This window comes from Pteropus vampyrus, unplaced genomic scaffold (assembly GCF_000151845.1).
Source record: "Pteropus vampyrus isolate Shadow unplaced genomic scaffold, Pvam_2.0 Scaffold1, whole genome shotgun sequence".
NCBI classification, from domain to species: domain Eukaryota; kingdom Metazoa; phylum Chordata; class Mammalia; order Chiroptera; family Pteropodidae; genus Pteropus; species Pteropus vampyrus.
The window spans coordinates 23,765,190-23,784,983 of record NW_011888782.1 but is presented as its reverse complement, the minus strand read 5'-3'; the positions used below and the strand labels follow the sequence as shown (position 1 = coordinate 23,784,983).

General features: G+C 47.4%; 1 protein-coding gene across 1 annotated transcript in view; it reads left to right on the top strand.

Moving 5' to 3' along the window:
• Nucleotides 1–19,794, top strand: part of PDIA5 (protein disulfide isomerase family A member 5) — a 74,021-nt gene that overhangs the window by 40,584 nt on the left and 13,643 nt on the right. The window contains exons 11-14 of the mRNA XM_023520447.1: nucleotides 5,741–5,877; nucleotides 14,889–14,959; nucleotides 15,497–15,657; nucleotides 19,528–19,658. Of these exons, the coding sequence (XP_023376215.1) occupies nucleotides 5,741–5,877; nucleotides 14,889–14,959; nucleotides 15,497–15,657; nucleotides 19,528–19,658 (500 nt within the window). The remainder of the gene's footprint in view (nucleotides 1–5,740; nucleotides 5,878–14,888; nucleotides 14,960–15,496; nucleotides 15,658–19,527; nucleotides 19,659–19,794) is intronic.

Here is a 19,794-nt window from a genome sequence, read left to right as displayed (position 1 = left end):
TGAGAGAGGTTTCACTGCAGGTCTCTCTGAAAATAGAATGGTCAATCGAACGCTTATTTCAAACATAACACTGAATTAGGTGCTGTGCAGCTACTAAGAAACATTCTGATGCCTTGGGTTTATGCAGCGCTTTGCCATTCAGCATGTACTCCCCATCGATGCGACTTCATAGCAGCCTTGTGACCCCTGTTTTGTAATGCAATTAGATCCTCATAACCCAAACCATGCCCTCACCTGGACGCCCCTCCATGCTCGGCGTGTAACTTTGGCATGATGGTCAGACCCTGACTGGTGTGTTGGTTGGAGAGTCTGCCTCCCCCATACCCAAAGCTGGGGCAGGACCTCCTCTCCTGGAAGCCTCCCCAGGCCTTCGCAGCTGAGCACTCACTTGGCTCACTTTGCCCTTGGCCTGGCATCAGTTTGGCACTTACCAGTCACTACCAGTGTGTGGTTATTTGTGCATAGTTCTTGGAATAGTAACAGCTAACATTTTGGGGGCTCCACTTTGTGGCTGACACTGTCCTAAGCACTTTATGTAGTTTCTCATGCAATTCTCAGAACAGCTCTGTAAGGAAGATATTATTATTACCCTTATTTTATGAATGAGGTAACCGAGCACAGGAGCTTGCCCCACCTGGCAGCAGCTCCCTGCCATCCAGATCCGCTCCTCTGAGTTCTGGTCGGAGGCCCTTCCCCTCCCCGCACTTGCCAGCATGGTGACTATTTATTGACATTATTACCTGAGGAGCACAGGCTTAAAGAATTAGTTATCCAAAGATACGGAGGTTGAAAATGTGTATTTTCAGAATGAGAAAGGAGAATAAATTTCATACCCCCCCCCCAAAAAAAACCCACAAAAAAAACCCTGATAGATTCTAAAAGTTGAAACTTAGTCTTCTTTCAGTTCCCAGGAGCCCGAGAGATGAAACACAATGATAGCACCATGTCTGATCTGCATAGCATCTTTTATTTCTTGAAAGCATTTCACATCTCTTTCCCCATCGAGTACCTCATTTCCAGCCCCTGCCCAGGAAGGCAGCTCCCCATTATCATGTATTCATTGTGTTAACCTGGGCCTTTGCTCCCCCGTCTTCCTTTTTCATCTAATAATAAGCATGTCCTCTCCTCCAGCCAGGCATATCTCGCTCTGCTTTGGGAGAAGGTTTCAACAAATAGCAATCTCATTTGTCATCAGAGCATAAAATCTGTCTGCTTCCCTCCCCTTCTTTAACCTTTTCTGGTTTCAAAATACACTTACATCTTTTTGGAAGAATAGGGTTTTGATTTTTTTTTTTTTTAAGTGTTGAGAATTGCTTGCTAACTGTAGACAAGGGGAACACATCAGTGGAATTTCTGAGACAGGTTATTATCTCCTCCTGGGGACTGCTGCTTTTTCCCCCTCCCCACTTCCGATCTCTGTACACTGCCACCCCAGCGCCTCACCAGACTTGGCCCTGGCCCAGGGCTCGCCTCCATATCTTTGTCCCGGGTTGCTGCCCCCCTGCCTCCCTCTCCTCACGCACCTTGTTAGCAGCTTCCGGTTCACCCTGGGTCTCCAGGCTGAGAAGGTCAGTGGGGTAACTCCAGGGAAGGGAGGCAATATCTGGGTCTCCCTGGGCAGCCCCTCCAGAGCTGTCCAGACACAGGATCACTGTGCTAGGGACACACACGTGAGGGCAGCTCCTCCAAAGACATGGCTACAGCCCGCTCCCCCAGCATGGTGAGGCAAGCAGACCACCTCCTGAAAGACCCCCAGTGAACTGCCTCATCTCACACCCCAGCAAGCGTTAGCAAGGTCACTGTGCCGCCAACTGGCTTAGTTTTTTAAAAATCTTTTAAAAATAGATTTCAAGTCTATTCAAGTGAGATATGTTATTTTAGGAAAACTCAAGAATATAGTTAAACAAAAAGAAAAGCCCCCCCGACCCCCAAAACACACACACATACACACTACCCAAAGATAACATGTTGTGATATTTTGACAAATATCCTCCTAGATTCCTCTCCACTTATACCTAGCTCTGCATGTTGGCGTTTTAAGTCTTTTCCAGATCTCCCCCAAATCTTGGTGGGTAGCAGTGATCCACCTTTCCTGCTTCCTTGTGCTTCTTCCCTGGGCCTCTCGATTGCTCACAGCTTATGGCAGCCCAGTAGAGAGGACAAAGGGGGACCCAGCCTCCCTAATTCTCAGGATGACTTTCAGAGAAACTCAGGAGAGAAGAGCCTAGATCCCACCCTGCGACAAGTGACTCTGGTGGGCGGGCACAGCGCGAGGCTGGGTGAGGGGTCCCTGCTCTGTGGGGTGGATGCACTGATCATGGCAGCTGGCCCTCTTGTGCTCCTGTCAGCAGTGTTTCTCATTCCTCTTTCTGCAGATTTCACACTGCCAAGTTGAGTTTCGCAGGTAGAGTGTGCAGAAGTGGCAAGCCATTTTGGCCTAGCTATCCATTCCTGCCCGTGTGTTTTTATACTAACCCGAAGTGCACTGAAAACAAACACAAAGTTTTCTTGTGAGGCTTCGAGTTGTGCCTTTTCATCCGTGGCAGGGGCACCTGCCTGAGGCAAGGATCTGATTTGTGCGAAGGGGCCTGGGAACTCAAGAACCGCAGGATTAGAAGGGAATGTGAAAGTCGGCAAGTCTGCCCCAGCAGTTCCCTTTTCTGTCTGTGTTACCTCAAGATAGATGTGGTTACCTCAGTCCCATTTAACCACCTCACAGAAAAGGGCTGTGGCTCATTTCGAGCCTGCCCATTCGCGTTTGAATGATTCTTATGATTTAGGTTATAAATAGTACCCTGGAACATTTACGTAGTACTTTATAAATTTATAAAGTGCTGTCTCCTGTCCATTATCTGTCTAGATGTACCTGAGATGTAGGTAAAAGAGAAGCCCAAAATAGACTGTCTTGTTGTTTTAAGTCAGATCGGTTCCCTAAGCCCCTAGAGCTGGTAAGTAGAGGAGATAGGACTCTCACCCAGGTCTTCTGATTCCCAATTCAGCTCTTTCCCACTCATCTGCTGTAGATAGAAGGTTCTTATTCTGTTGAGCTAAAGTTCTTTCTCTGGAGCTTTCACTTATTGGTGTTAGTTCTCCTTTTTAGGATCATGGAAAATCTTAATTTCTCTTCCAGATTCAGTCTGAAATATTTGAAAATGGTTTTTGTGTTCCCCGGATCTTCTCTTCTTCAGGTTAAACACCTCTAGTTGCTTTAACCATTTTTTTCTCATTTATTCAAAAAACATTTATTGGGCATCTGCTGTGTGTTAGGCTAGGAGGTACAGAGATAACAGGAAGCCCCAGTCCTCAAGGAGACAGACAGTAAAAAGCACAATTCAGTAATAGTGTTTGGCCTCAGGCTTCTACTCAGCCCCTCTCTCATCAGTAAGTCTTACCACTATGCCCAGCTCTGCAGTCCTCTTCAGAAAGTAAACTTCCTGTTGTCTACTGCGTGGGGGAAGAGTGCCAACTTAACTGCTAAAGTGAGGGACAGGATCTGAGGGCCTAGCTGCTCAAGCTTTCCGGGTGCCTCCTGTCTACAGCCCTAGGCCACAGCCCCGCTTCAAGGCAGTGGTGCCTCTGGGTCCTTTGGAGTCTTTGCCTTGTGCACATCAGTGTGGTTCTTGGGGCCCCTACACCTTGTCTGTACCTAGTACATCAGGTTTCTGCTCTCTGGTTTTTGGCTAAGTTATTTTTCTAACTTCTAAAACTGAACTGACCTTGTTTTCTCTCTTCATTGTTGTCTTTCCTCTTTTTTTTGCTCCTGTGGGTTCATACTTTAAGAAAAAAGAAAAAATAACCTGTACTGTTATTTTAGTGGTTTTGGAGTGTTGTTCTCTTCTGTGTTTAACTAGAAGTTTCTCAGGCGGTTTCATATGCTTGTACTGCTGCCGAGCCGTGGCTTCTCCATTCAGCTCTTGATGGATTTTTAAAAATTATTTTAATATTTGAATAGATTCTATTCACATAATTAATTTTTTTAAAATATATTTTAAAATTGTACATCGAAAAGTCTCGCTTCTACTTATTTCCTGCATCCTATTCTCTCTCCCACCCCCTAGAGGTAAAGACTAGATTAGTTTCTTTATACAGATGCAAGCAAGGGTGCGTATTTTTTTTATTTCTCCTGAATTTGCTAGCGCATTATGACCTGTTATCTGCATCCCAGCAGTCTCCCTACATCCCACATCAGTGCACGGAGCTTCCTTGTTCTTTGCTGTGCTCTGCCCTCTGTTGTGTGGATGGACTGCAGGTACCTAACCATCTCCTACCAATGGATACTGCGTTATTTTCAGTCTTTGCTAAGACAAAACAGCTAAATGAATATGTTTGAATGCACATATTTTTGACGTGTGCAGATGTATTGTAAAGATAAACTCCCTGAAGTAGAGTTGGTGGTGTTTTGAGCTTAAGTTTAGGAACCTAGGTTTCTTTGTGTTGGTCTGAGATCATTGTCTGGCTGGTGACTCATTCTGAAGCTTGATTTTGCCGCCAGCCCCATCTAATGTTGGCTGTGCAAGGGCTGAAAGTGGTTTGCCATCTCCCTGACACTTCCCTTTGCTTGGGACAGGGTGGCCGAGGCTGCCAGCTGGGCCCAGTCAGAAGCACCAGAGAGGGCTTCTGAGGTGCTGTACACCCAGGCCCTGCTGTGGGGTGGCAGGTTCTACTGCGTGGGCCACATTGGGGGGGCGGGGGGGCGGATTCCATTGTGTCGGGCCACATTGTCTTCATGAATTCCCATCCAAGCTGCTGGAACTTTATACTTTTTTCTGCTGTAGGTTCTCAAAGGCAGGAAACGATGATTGTCTTTTTACATTTGTCATCCTAAAGGGTGTTTTCAAAGCAGCGGTTAAGGCACTTGTGGCAGTAAAGCAGTAGGGAGTTTGTGTCCCTGGCCATCTTGTCCTCAACTCTGGAGGAAGAGAGGGCACTTGAGAGCCTCCCCCCTTGGACAGTTGGTGCCGTAGATACCAGGGCACAGTTATCCCAGGCGGCAGCAGGCTCCAGGGAGGCTGGGCAGCGTCCCTAGGTTTTGCAGCCACGCTGCTCTTTCTGCTCCAGCACTTTGCCTCAGGGAGGACTAAATAACTTTGCTCCTGGTCTCTAGGAAGGATTCGTGGTGTCATGTAGACACTGTCGTACTTAGAGTACTCCCTGCATTGTTTCCCTTGGTCCCGCGACCTGCTCCCACACTGATCCCCCATGTGGCAGCCTCCCTTTCCCTTCCTGGCCCAGATTTGGTTTTTCTCAGACACCTGGCCTCTCTTTTTCCTCCTCACCCTCACGTGCACACACCCGGTCCCTAGTGTTCCCTCTCTCCACTCCCTGCCCTGTGAGGCGCTACTAAACACAACAGTGAGCTTTCCAAAGGTCACCCTTTGCTGTTCTGTTTATTCTTGCCAGTTTGCTGAAAATTTGAAAGAGATTGAGAAGCTCACAAACCCCCAGATTCCTGAGAGGCAGTGAGATTTCCTGAGCTGCCTAGAGAGCTATAGCTAAATGCCACTGTTTGTAATGGGATATCAGCTAAACACTTCTCTGGGGCTTTGAGGGGACAGTGGAGGCGGGCAAAGCTAGACCACTCACCCCTCCGCTCCTACACCAGGAGTGTTCCTGGCGAGCCCCCGAAGCCAGCCACGCCATGCCGAGCCAGTGGGGGCTTTTATGTCAGGGGGCTGGATTTTGTAAGGGCTGCTCAGGCCCCGGGGCTTGCTCTGAGCTCTGCCTGTTTTTGGTCTTCCAGTCCGCAGCCGCCACAGCCCCAGGTCCCTGAGACTCCCTGGGCAGATGAGGGCGGCTCCGTTTATCACCTGACCGATGAAGACTTTGACCAGTTTGTGAAGGAACACTCCTCTGTCCTCGTCATGTTCCACGCCCCATGTGAGTGGAGCCTTGCTCCTCCCCACCACATCCTTCCCCCTCTCAGCGTAGGACAGGCGCTGCTCTGGGACGTGAGTCCAGTGAGCACTTGCTTGTCGGATGCCTCCTCGGTGCCAGGGATGCTCTGGTGCCCAGTGAGGTCCCCGCCCTCACCATGTTCACAGCCTACCCTGCATCACTGTCGGAACAGCACACAAGTCGCAATCAGGCGGTGTGTGTCCCTCAGCTCAACCTGGCAGACCTGACCCACTTCATCCAAGTCAGCATGAATCAGGAAATGCAAATGGATTTCCCAGAATTGAAGTAATTAGGACTGGAAGAGCCCAGAGATATTGCCTAGAATAGTAGTCGCCCCTCATCTTACACTTGGGGAAACAGAGGTCCCAAGAGGGGTGGGCTGTATTTTGCCCAGCAGCTGAGAGGGCACAGTGAGACCAGGGCTGGAGCCTCAGACCTCGCAGCACCTAGAATGCCTTTCTTTTGCGTCTCTGGGGTTGATCGCAGCCTGAAGCAGCCACAGTGGATCAAGGAAGAAAAATGAACGAAGCTGTAAAATGTGTTGGTAATGTGGCTGAAAAGCTTGTAGCTCAGGATTTTTCTAGGCCAGTGTCCTCCCCATTCCCATGGAGAATGGAAATTGATTGTAATTCATTTCCAAGAGAGAGCAGGCTGCTCTCGGAAAGGATGGTGCGAAAGTAAGAGGCTGACAGCCTAGGGCACAGAGCTCCTGGGAACAGCGCCTACGAGAGGGCAGGCCCACCCCTGTGGGTAAGGAAAGTGGGTCCTCCGCACCGTGGGACAGGGTGCGTGCATGCAGAGTGCTCTTCTCTTGTTCTTTCTCACAAGCTCTTTGGCCCAGCGATGGTGAGTAAGAGATAGAGGAGGGAAAAAAGCAAGTAACAGCTGCAGATCAGTGTCATAGTCATCCAGTCCATAGTGACACATTCAGTGCCAAGAATATACTATTAATCGTCTTAGTCGTAGAGATCCTTATGCCAACAGTTGTATATTACCCTACGGTGATAAGGTGGCTTCCCGCATCCTTTCATCTGACCCACAGTGCCACAAAGTGAATATGGTTAGCCCCATTTACAGATAAGGAGACTTGATGCACAGAGAAGTGGCACAGATTGTTCCCTGCTCCTTGAGTCCTATACTGCTGACTCCTGGTCTGTCCCCACTCCCTCACTGCATCACATGGCTGTGTTTAGGGGGGAATTGTTCACAAATGAATTGCTACTGGGGATTTCCCCAACTCTTTTTCTTATGAGTACCAAATTCTTAAGAGAATCCAAAGGAAAAGTACTCCCTACGACTCTTTTTCTTCTGAATTTCTAGAAAACTGACCAAAACACCTCAGTTTTAAAGAGCCTTCTGATTAAGGGCAATGACATTTAGGGCCTTTAGGAGCAGGTCACCCCTGGCCCTGCTAGGGTCCCAGTGAGGGCGTCTCTGTAGTTGGAGGTACCTGGAAAACTGCCGGCCGGGCACCACTGCAGTGCCCTCCCAGCTGAAATGTGCTCTCCTGGCCTGTCTCAGAGTTGCTGATAGAAGCAAGTCTTGCAGGAGGTTATTGCATTGAATCTAGAGCTGAAATCACCCTGCCTGCGTCCCTGTGCCTGCAGTAAAGGCTGGGACCGTCTGGCTGCTGTCAGTCTGCCCCAGGAACTTCACCCTCATGTGTCCATCCTTCCTATCTGCGTCAGAGAGCCCGCCCCGCTCTGGGAAGAGTGCAAAATGTTTGAGCAAGGGTTTGTGGTTTATGTGTCACAGCATGAAGTGTATGTTCCCTTTGATGAATCCTGTATATTATCTAAAAATATGTACCAAATAGATTGGAATCATTTAATAATTGTTGATTAAGCCCTTCCTCTTTAAGAATCCTGGTAGCAAACTGGAAGTGTTTTGTCTGTGTTCTTTTTTGTAGTCGTAGGTTGTGAGCAGTCCATTGTAGTAGCTGATGCTTGTAGGGTCTGGGGACCAGAGGCTTGGCTATAGGTCCTTCCTTTCCCCTTTCCCTTATAACTAATTCTTTTCTCTCTCAGAACCAGAAGGATCTCTCTCATCGCCCCTGTTCCCCAACCCAAGTCACCTGTGGGTATAGCATAAGGACTTAGCAAATGAGACAATGAACAAATGAAGTTGTTCTAGAAATAAATTAGGGAATGAGAACTAGAAACCAGATGGCAGCTTTTGTTTTCCCTGTTAGTCACTGTTATTAACAAATAGAATGAATAATAAACACCCTGCTCTGTGTAGAGAGCCCTGTTGAGGGGGGTCTGATTTCAAATCTAGCAAGTGGAGCTGTTGGAGGCTCCTCTTGTTGGGTGTCTGCCAGCCCCCCAGCTCTGCACGCATTTGCAAGTGTCGTTTTATTTCTGCTGGACTGGCAGAGTGAGAGGGATCAGGGCAAAAACATGAGGGTGAAGCTTCCTGATGAACTGCCCATCAGATGGGCATGGCTCTGCGTCAGATAATCTCTCTACACCATCCCTCTTCCTTATCTAGGAGCATGGTCTGTAGCCCAGGAAGGGGTGGAGTGCATGTGGTTTAGAGAGAATTTGGAGCCCAGGAGGGGTGAATTGAGAGCCCAGAGCTCCTAGCTGTCAAGCCGTGTATTATGCCAGCTGCTCCCGAGAACCCACAGTGATCAGGAAGCCACTTTTGCAGTGTTTGAGGGACCCAGAGAAAAGGGCAAATATCAATAGACTGGAGACTGGCACCACTGTCCCAGGTATCTCAAGCGCAGGAAAGGTGAATTCTGGAAATTACGGTGTCGGTGATGTCAGTCCCAGACCAGATAGCGAGTGGTTTAGAAACAGACCGTTTTGGAGACTTAGAAAAACAAGTTGGGCTCCGTCAACGTACGAGACCATGGAATCTACTAAGGATTGCTGGACATGCTTGGTTTGTTTCTTGGGATGAGGTTACTAGGTTGTTGAATTAGCATGGCTTTCTTTTCTTTTCTTTTTTTTTTTCCTTTTTTTGTCACATGGGGCCAGTTTATTGCAATTAAATACCTCTCTCTATTTTTGGTTCATTTTTCCATAAAAAAATAATAAATAAAACACACATAACATGTCTTTCTTTTATCAGAAGTGAGTTCTGTTTTCCTGACTATGACGGGGAGAGCTGGGCAGAATAGGGCCACCCTGAGGGGGGCTACAGAATGGGGCCACCCCGAGGGGAACATCCCTTTGTTGCGTGTACCATGAGTCTGGCCTGGTTCTGTCTAGTTCTGGTACTTGTTTTTTTAATCAGCAGTTTTGTTGCAACTATAAAAAGCTAGACATACTTCCAAATCTGCAAGGGTTAGGGTTGGAAGAGGAAAGCTACCATGTAAAATGTAAAATGTAGAACAATTACACCAATATTTTAAAGGATCCCAGCAGACTGAAATAGTGGGGCTGAAACTCAAAAGCTGAATTAATTTTTATGGCATTTTTGCTAGTTAAAAAGGAATACATGTACATTTTGTCAAGGGTAAGCACAGGAAAGTATAGAGAAGAAAATTAACATTATTTCTGATACTGACTCCCAGGGAGAGCCATGGTCTCTCTCTGCAGGGTTATTTCTCTGCACAGAGTGCTCCATGTTTGTTTCTTTCCCGGTCCTGCTCTGAGAGGCCAGAAGCAGAGTCTTCAGCCTTCCTCCTGACCTGTGCCTGCCCCAGGTGGGTGCTCCCTGGCACCCATAGGTTCCAGGGCAAGTCGTTGGGTTCTATGCCTGGAACCTTCATGGGTGCCTGCAGAGCTGCACTCCTGGGTTCTTGGCAGGAAAGGGCACGGGCCCTAGCTGTAATTATCAAATATTCTCATTGGCTCAAGGCTTCTTTACCCTTTTTCCCAGATTTGCTGTCACACTCAGCCTCTCTCCCCGCCTCCTCGCCTACCTTCCTTTGTGTCCCGGCTGGAGTCACTAGAAACCCCACACAGATTCTTCAGCAGCCTGAGTTGTTATTGAGCAAATAAGCATAGGCTCAGCCACAGTGCCCGGGCCCTCTGCATAGGTTAGCTCCAGTCCTGCCCCAGGTCACACAAGAGGGCAGGAGTAGCAGAGATTTAATGCAGATTTACTCCATGGGTCCCACCCTTCGAGAGGAGCTGGTCCTCCTGGGGAGGACACTCTGAATGCAGCAGTGGACTCTGAGAGGGCCCTGTACTGTGGTGTGAGGCCCGTGCCTGGGCCCCCTCAGTTCAGGGAGCAGCCTCTCTCTCCCTGCTCAGCACTTCTCCTTTGTCATCCGTCTCAGTGCGGGGCCAGGTGTGGATGTGGGAGGCCACAGCATCAGGCCCAGCTCTCCAGTCCTACAGCAGACGAAGATAGTGTCGGAAAGGGCATGGCAGCAGGACACTGACTGCTCCCTGGCGCCTTTCCTGTCTGCAGTGTTCTGAGTGAGACATCACATTGTATGGTGTCACTCCTCTTCTCTTGTCCTCGTCTGTTTTGCTGCAGTAACATCCACCTGCTTCTCCTCCATGCGACTCCAGCCCTGCATTGGGCCATGGAGGGATGTGACGCCGTAACACTACCCGAGTGAGCGTCCCTCCTGTGAGATGGTAAAAGGAACAAAGTGAGAGGCCCCAGGGAGGGTGGCCCTGAGGAGCAGCTTGTCTCTCGTGCGAGTGCTGGAGTACAGGCAGGGAGCCTAAGAAGGAAGCTGCTGGGGAACCAGAGCACCCTCTCTCCCCGCTTACCCTGGGCCACAGGGGCCAGCCAGCAGCTCTGCCCTGGTCCACCCCTTTTCTTTAACAACAGGACCAGATTTTCTATGCCACAACCTGCCACCTGCAGACGTGTGCTGTGCTGGAGGCCACTGTGCCCAGCCTGCTTTCTAGGAGCTACACTGTCGATTTGGTGGCAGGTTCCTGTCAGAGTGTAGACTTTCTGCTTTTTATTTTATTTCTACTTTATTCTCAAAGTAATGTCTGATCTTTGATCTTTGTGGAAACTCCAGAAGGTGTAGAGAAACATAAATGATGAAGGAAAAACATGACTTACAATCACATGATCCAGAGGGAACCACTTTTCTCTTTTGGGTATTATTATTAGTTTCTTTTTTATATTTCCCTTGTTTTTAAGTTTTATTTTTTTAAATTAACACAGTTAAATTGACTTTTTCTGACACATGTATAGATTTCTGTAACTATCACGCCATAAAACTTCTTCATATAATCACTTTTATTTTTTAATTGCATAAGTAATTTAAGAATAATATTAATGACATCCTTATTATTGGCAGTGCAGTATTCAAGGGATACATAAGAATATAGTGCAAACAGTGAAAACCCGCTCCTCACCCTGTCCCAATTACAGGGTTGACTGCTGTTAACAGTTAGTATATCCTTTTCCTTCTATACGTCTGCCTAAATAACAGGGTTTTGGTTTTGGTTTTTCACGTAAATAGGATCATTCCCTATCCATTTTTCTGCAATTTGCTTTTGTTTCACTTACCAGTAAGTCTTGAAGATGTTTTCATGTAAAATGTAGATGTCGACATATAAATCTACCTCAGTCTTTTTAACCACTGAACAGTGTTGTATAATTTAGAGATGCCATAAATTTTGAATCATTCCCTATTGATAGACATTTGTCTCCTGTCCTTCACTATTCAAACAGTGCAATGAACATTTGTAAACATATGAATCTGGAAACATGTCTAAATATTTATGACTAATTCCTAAAAGTGAAGTTGCTGGGCCATAGGGTAAGTGTGTTTGAGCTTTGATAAATCCTGCCACCTTGCCCTCCAGAAAAGTGTCACCGCACCCGCAGGTGTGTGATAGAGCCTGCATCCTCTCCAGCCATGGATACTGCTGTTAGCCTTTTCTATTCCTGTGAAACTGGGCAAAAGGGTAACTTGTCCGTAGCTCCCTGGCCTCCAGGAAAGTTGGGCATCCTATCTTGTGATAATCAGCTTTCCATGTTTCTTCTGTGAACCACCTGTTTATACCCTTTGCCCATTTTTCTACTGGTGGTTTGTCTTTTTCTTCTTGATCTAGAACTCTATAATATGGATATTAATCTTTATCTGTTATCCATGTTCCAGATATTCTCTCTCTTAGTCTATTGCTTGCTTTAACTTTCTTTATGGTACCTTTCATTGTACAAAAGCCTTATATTTTTGTGGTCAAATAATAGCTAGGATATTTATTGAGCACTTATTGTAGATCAGGCGTTGTTCTAAACACTGTCCACATATTAATTCATTTAATCTTCAGAACAAATCCTGTGACGTGTATATTAAGGTTATCCCCATTTTACAGGAAAGGGATTAGGAAAGGGAGGGACCAGGAGGTTAAGAAACTTGCCAAAGGCCACATCGCCAAAAGGGGGAGCCAGGACTAAAACCCAGACATGTCTGTCCCAGAGGCCACAGCCTCACCACGGAGCCTCCTGCGAGCCAGCCTTTTCCCTCCCAACCTCTGGTATTTGTGGGTTGCTTGGGAAATTCACCCCAAGATATAAAAATAGTGGCCTATATTTTGTTATTATATATTTTTTTCATTTTGTTCTTTAATTCATCTGGATTTTTTGTTTGCCGAGCCAGGTAAGAGAAAAGGATGTAATTTTATTTCCTTAAGTCCTTTCTTCTGTACTTTTTCTTTTACATTTTCCTTAACATTATCTAGTAACTATTTTCTTACCATTATCTTATATTTTCTTATGTTATTAAAAATGCCTTTTTGTACATGCTTTTTATGGTCACATAATATTCCTTTGTATAATGGTGTCATAAATTACTTCGCCAGCACCATAATATTGAAGGTTCAAGTTGTTTACTGTATTTTCTCATTATAAATCATGCTGCAGAGAGCATTTTCATGCATAAAAATATTTGTCCATATGTCAGATTATTTCCTTAGGATAGAAACCTGGAAGAGAAATTTTTAAAAGCTTATTATCCGCATTTTACACTAACATAAAGAAAAAAACCCAAATCTCTCTTTGCACAAGAAGAGGGATTTGTGATGGATGGAGGCATCTATCAGTGTGTGAGTTTGCCCCAGAGTGTCTGTGAGTGTCTGCAAATCAGCTTTGGTGTACATACAGCTGGAAGCCTTGAAAACGCTCTGAGGTGTCTGGGTGGGGGTGGGGGGGTGCCAATCACTGATGTTAAGACATCAGTGTTTCCGCTAGCATCTGTGGGAGCCCCACCTCCCTGGCATGCCCCAAGCCAAGTTCTAGGCAAAGCAGCAAGAATGTGGACGGAAAAATCCAGGCTCCTCTAGAATCCCAGATACCAGGCAGCTTTCAAAATTAGTCTGGTCTCCTAGAAGACTCTGGTTCCAGGATCCAGGAAAGTCTCCATAGCTGGTCTGTAATAAAATCATAAGTGTAATTGAAGATAATGGAACCTAGAGGAATCCGAAGGCTTGCAGTTGATGGAGGGCCAACACTCCCACAGCCAGAAAAGAGCGTGATTGAAGAGTTGATGTGTAGCCTCTGTGCCAGGCCATGAAAATCAGCATAAGCACACTTACACAGATGATAAAAACCCAACAAGGAAGTTTGGCCATAAAACTTAATGGCCTATCAAACCACAATCAGAACACTAAAACGCAGCGGGCTGGAGTCCTGCTCCAGAGTATAACCCTCCTTCTCTGGCTCCCCCGAAGCCCAAGCAGTGAGGACAGCCAGGCCCAGGAGGCTGGGGTCAAGGCCGGCACCACCTATGACCCACAGCTATCTAGAACAGCAGGTGCCAGTGACAAAAGCTTTGCACAGCCAGACTTTTCCCCTCCTTAGGGCCTGGCCAGTCGCCTCATTATAAACTCTGTTTACCGAAGTTTATTGCTTAGCATTAGTATCTTGTTCTGGGAGTAGAGGGAATTGATGCTAGAAGCAAAAACCATAACGATATCAAGAGAACTCTAGGGTATATGTGTAAAACATTAGAACAACATCCGTAGATGTTGGAGATTTCCAAAGATGTTTTTTAGACCTAGTAAGAAGCAGGGGAAGTAATAAATGATGGTGGGGAGGGGAGGGTACAGCACAGTAACCAGCTTGGCTGCCAGTTATACTAAATAGAGGTGTTCAGCCAAACTGGCAGCTAAATTTGGGTGCAAAGCAGGACTTGCCATAAAACGATTTAGTCTAGTTAAATCTTGTGTGTACACGTGTAAATCTGAATAATATAGCCATAAGGTTAATTCATTCAAAAAGTGCGTGGATTACCATCCTCGGTACCAGGGACGTGGTGGTGATCTAGACAGCTAAGCCTGTCCAGAGCATACAGTTCATTTGGGGAGATGGGCAGGGAACAAATAAGCAAATTTTTCCAGCTGTTCTTAATGCAACTGAGAAAATAAACAGGATATGGAAAGAGAGTGTGTTGGGGTAAGGCTCCTTTCTTTGGGTTAGATGGTCAGGGAATTTCTCTGCAGAAGTGAAATTTGAGCTAACGCCTGAATGAAGTGAAGCAATGAGCCCTGTAAAGACCTGGGAGAGGATCAAGTTACAGCCAACAGTGTTAAGAGCCTTGAGGTGGAAATGAGCTTGGTGTGATAGAACAGGAAGAAGGCCACAGGCTGCATAGTAGAGGACAGGAGGGAAATGACTAAGTTGAGATTGGAGGGGGCTGGGGTCAGATGGTGTGGGGCTTGTGGCCAGGGTAAGGAGGTTGATTTTGATCTACCTGCGGTGGGCAAGTTTTAACCAAGGGAATTTGATCTGATTTTTGTTTCAAAAAGATGCCTCGGCTGCTCCTAAATATAAGAAAACAGCAATATAATAGTTACAAGGCAGTATAGAATTAAATGCCTTAGAAATGTATGAATAAGAAGTATTTTGTGAGTGGAAGAGAAATCAGCGGTTCAGTGAGGCTGAACCTTCCCCAGTGGATTAGGCAAAAGATTTTTTTCTCTGAACTGGTGTTCATTCTTCGTTTCTCTTGGGTACTCCCTGGTGTCTGGGAATAGGGCTGAGCTGTCTCACAGATGCAGTACAGGGGACATCACCCGAGCCTTGGTGCCACGAGAATAGCTTCTCTTGATTTCTTCCCACAGGGTGTGGACACTGTAAGAAAATGAAGCCAGAGTTTGAGAGTGCAGCGGAAGTCCTCCACGGAGAAGCAGGAGTAAGCATCCTTTCCTTAACCTCCCCCCACCAGTTTCTTCTAACGAATCAGTGATGTGAGTCATTATAATAACGTCCCCCTGCTGGCTCTGCAGCAGCTCTCCGGTCCCTGGAGGTCTGCAGTTCTTCTATGTCCCTGAGTAGACGTGTCTCAGTCAGACAGTTGGGGTCCCTACCAAGGATGGAGGGGTACAGAGAGACAGTGGGGTCATGTTCCCATGCCCATCCAGGTCATGGCACAGGGGCGAAGCCCCCAGGATTCTCCTTTTTCACTGGGATTCTGGCTATTGGGAACAGCCACCGTCTACCAGCCTGCTTGGTGGGGCAGATTTAAAAGCCTCATCTCAGTCCATAAATGAGAAATGATGAATGTGCCAGTATTTAGTTATTCCTTGGGACATATAAGCCCAGGGTCCAGCCACTGCCCAGTGAAATCCCAGCAGGTCCAGTGTGGGTTGGGGCTGTCGCCTGGGTTCCTCTGTTCTGCCAGCACTGTGTCTGAGGCTGTCGTGCATGGTTGGCCTCTCCCCCATCCCAGAGCTCTGGTGTCCTTGCAGCTGTCGATGCCACTGTCAACAAGGCCCTGGCAGAAAGATTCCACATCTCTGAGTTTCCTACATTGAAGTATTTTAAGAATGGAGAAAAATATGCAGTGCCTGTGCTCAGAACAAAGAAGAACTTTATTGAATGGATGCGAAAGTAAGTATGATGGTCTTGACAGTGCATCTTGACTCCTGACTGTCAGGCACCAGAGACAGCCTTCAGGAGGTGAAGTAAACCTTAGAGGCTGCTGTCCTTGGCTCGGGGCCATGGGAGCCAAGACACATTTGACCTCTCCAATCCTAAAGCCACTCCCGCCTTGTTAACCATGTGTCCTCACCTAGCAAGTCACTGGTAGCTTTTCTGGATGATGCAGTTCCATCTGCTCAAATGAGTTCAAATGAGTTTTTCTTTTCTTTTCTTTTCTTTTCTTTTTTTTTTTAGAGAATCCCCTTTTTCAGTGTCTCGGCCCCAGATTTCATCATCTGCATTTTATTCCGTCCCCTTTCAACGAGTGAAGGAAACACACAGCTCTTCACATCCAGAGCTGTACTCGTTTGGGCCCAGGTTTGCTGGAGGTTTACTGGGCCTCTGTAGTATCCCTAGTGCAGCCTACTATGTTTTGGGGTTGAGGATAAAGATCTCAAAGAGTTCCCTCAAACTGCGTATTAGTTTGCTAGGGCTGCCACAACAAATGACATAGACTAGGTAGCTTAACAGCAGAAGCTTATTTTCTCACAATTCTGAAGGCTAGAAGTTTAACATAAGATGTTGACAGGGCTGGTTTCTTCTGAGGCTCCTCTCCTTAGCCATCCTCTCCCTGTGTCCTCGCATGGTCTTTCTGTGTCCTCATCTCCTTTCTTAAAAGGACACCAGTAAGATTGGATTAGGGCTCACCCTAATGACCTCATTTTAACTTAATTCTCTTAAGACTCTATCTCCAAATACAGTCTCATTCTGAGATACTGGGGGTTAGGACTTCAACATAGAAGTTTTCAAGGGGACACAGCTCAGCTCATAACAGCCTGCAAGTCCGGAGAACCTTGAGTAGCCTTGCGATTATTACTGGCCCAAGGACCCCCCTACTCACTCAAGGACTTTGGAACATGCAGTTCTTAGGATTTCCCCCTCCTGTGAGGAGACGAACTGGGCCATCACACAGATGCCATGGGAAATAGAGGAAGCCTTGGGCCTTGCTTGAGCGTCAGAAATTGTTAGGACGCAGCTGAAGAGACTTTCTCCTGTCTGCACTCCTACCCTGACACACATGTGTACGCGTGTGTGAAGACACACATAATGTGAACATTCAAGAACATTTCCTCCTTTCAGCACTGAGGGGAAGATAAAGTAAAAGAAGACACATTTCAGCCTTGACAGAGGTCCCCGGTATGTGGTGTAATGATGTCCACGTGAGAACCAAGAGTTTAGAGTCACAAAGTGACATGAGAACTGTGCAAATTAGCAGCGTCTAAATTGAGTTACTTTGTTAGGACATTGGTCCTCAAACTTGGATGTATGTAAGCATCACCTGGTGTTGCGATGCTTATTTAAAGTGCAGATTCTGCGCCTGCTGTCCCTGAAGCTTTGGTTCATTTCAGGAAGTATGAATGGGACCCTCAGTCATAGCATTTTGGAAAATATTAGCTTATGGAAGGGAAGCAGAATTCCCACTAGGTTCAGGAAAGGCCCCTGGCAAGAGGTGAGTGGGCTGGCAAGGTCCTGGTCTCCGCCCCGCCCACTGTCCTACTCATCATGGGGGTAGATTCTCAGAGTAGCCAGGCCTTTGTCTTAGGGACCAGAGGGGATGATGCAGTTCCTCCAGAACGGACAGGCCCTCACTCCCCTGCCCTACTGGCGCAGAAGCAGGTTGCTCTTCACACCTACCTCCAGCTTCGCTCTGGTGCCAGGGCTGGTTTGTTGGGAGGGATCAAACTGGGCAGGGGTTTCAGGCAAGATCCTTGGTACTTGCAGGTAGAATGCTGAGGGAATCAAGAGCATTGATCGCTGCTAATCCCTACTCCAGAGGCCTGTCCCTTCTGTACGCATCACCCTGCTGAGCGCCTGAAAAGCACTGAGGGCGAGAACATGGACTTTGTGGTCCAAGAGACTGAGCTCAGATTGGGACCTCCAGCTAGTTACGTGACCTTGCTAAGCCCCAGTTTCCCATCTGCAAAATGGAGACAATACTTTTCCCATAGACTTGTCTAGAGAATTAAACTATTGTGTTTAGCATGGTACATGGTTTGGAAATACAGAAAGGAGGCTGTTTTTATTTTTGATACCCGCCGTCGTATGGAGCTGTAACTAACTGACAGTATCACCTCATAAATGCGAATACCTTCCCAGCCTTTGCAAAATGCTTTTATATCTGTTGCCCCATTTCATCCTCGGATCCTACTGAGGCCAGAGTTTTCATTTCTATTTCCTTGAAAAGAAGCTTCGTTTCTGAGTGGTTAAGGGCCTTGACCAGGGACAAATAGTTCTTTGAGGAGCTTGGAAGGAATCCTTCAGACACAGCATGAACAGGAGACAGCTCTGAGACAGAGAGTTGAGTCTTGTCACCCAGGAGGAGGGTGAGCAGAGGATGTTGGATGAGGCCAGTGGTGTTTCCAAGCTTGCGCACCAGTGGCCATGCTGCAGGTAACTGAGACATGCCTGCCAGCAGGCCAGCCTGGAGGGGCGGGATTCAGAAATGGGGCAGAACAGAAAGGTCAGGTGGTCAGTGTCAACCACAGAGCCAGGGTTTGTGACAGGGCCTGGAGGACGAAGAAAAAGGAAGAAGACAGGAAGGCTGGGAGGGGTTAGTCTTGGTCACCAAAGCAGAAGTGCCATTAACCAAAATGAAGAAGTTGGGGAGGTGGGGCACTGATTTCGGAGGTGTGGGGGAGTAGGGAAAGTATTATATTCTTTTGGGGATTGGGATGACTGTGGAACCGCCAGGTAGAAATACATGGAAAACACCTAATAATAGGGGTCAGGACACAAGTCATCCTCAGCCCCAGAGATTATGGAAGCCATTCGGGTGGATGAGATCTTTCGAGAATTTCAGGGGCTCACAGATAGAGCTGGGGAAGGAGAGGGCTGTCAGGAAGGTGGGGAGGTGGCACTCTGTGGGCGCTCGGCAGAGAGGGCTTGGGAAAGGTGAGAGTGGTCATGGGCTGGCTCAGTGTGGCTGGTCAAAAGCCAGATGGTGCAGTGACAAAGGGGAATGCAGGAGGAGGATGTGTCAGCACCAGGTACAGATGACTCCCCAGAGACACTTCTCAGAGAAGGAAGAGAGAAGTGCTGTTGTAGGGAGAGGGATAAGGGCAACAAAGGCTTTTAAAAGACCCTGGAGATCTATAATTTTGTGAGGCAGACTGGAGGGAACCAGTGGACCGAAAGAGAATGAAAAATTACAAACACTTATTGAACGCTTGTCATTTATTAGAGCATATAGGCTCTTAGCGACTATTACTTGGTTGTCTCTGCTCTTTATAAAGGTCCCAGGAAGTAGGTAGCATTGTACTCATTTAACAGAAAAGAAAATGGAAGCTCAGAGGAGTTTAGTAACTTACCTAAGGTGACACAGCTGGTAAGGAATCTGAATTTGAACTGCAACCCACCTCACTCCTTGGCCAGAACAAAGCCTCAGGAACAGACTATAATGGAGCGCCCTTCAGGGTCCCAGAAGAGACCAGAGGGATGGGGAGGGGAGTTCTACCCCGCCATGGTGAGATGACAGAGGGCCTGCCCTGCCCTGAGAGTGGCTCAGGTCTCCACACCTTCACACAATGGCTTCTTAATAGGCTCCTCGGAAGGAATCAGAGTATCTTTGCTGATGGCACAGGTGTGTTTATGTTTAAACTGAGGTTTTAAGTTATTAAATTTTAGAAAGGATGCAAAGTGATTTCTTCTCTCGTGCTCCCCTGGGTGGTGGTGGTGGTGGTGGTGGTGGTGGTGGCAGCGGTGGCAGGGGGAGGGTGGAAGCCTTTGCCCTTAGAAGCCTCTCTTGATGGCTGTCTCCCCTCCACCCCTGGCTTCCTGCAGCCCTGAGGCCCCCCCACCCCCAGAGCCCACCTGGGAAGAGCAGCAGACCAGCGTGTTGCATCTGGTGGGGGACAACTTCCGGGAGACACTGAAGAAGAAGAAACACACCTTGGTCATGTTCTATGCCCCTTGTAAGTAGCTGGGGTGTTCGCTGAGGGGTAAGTAAGGTAGAGGGGCGGGCCTGAATGAACCCAGAAGATCCCCGCTGGCACCTGGGCAGCCACAGGTCAACTCTGGCTCATCTCTGCTGTAAGCATGGCTCACCAC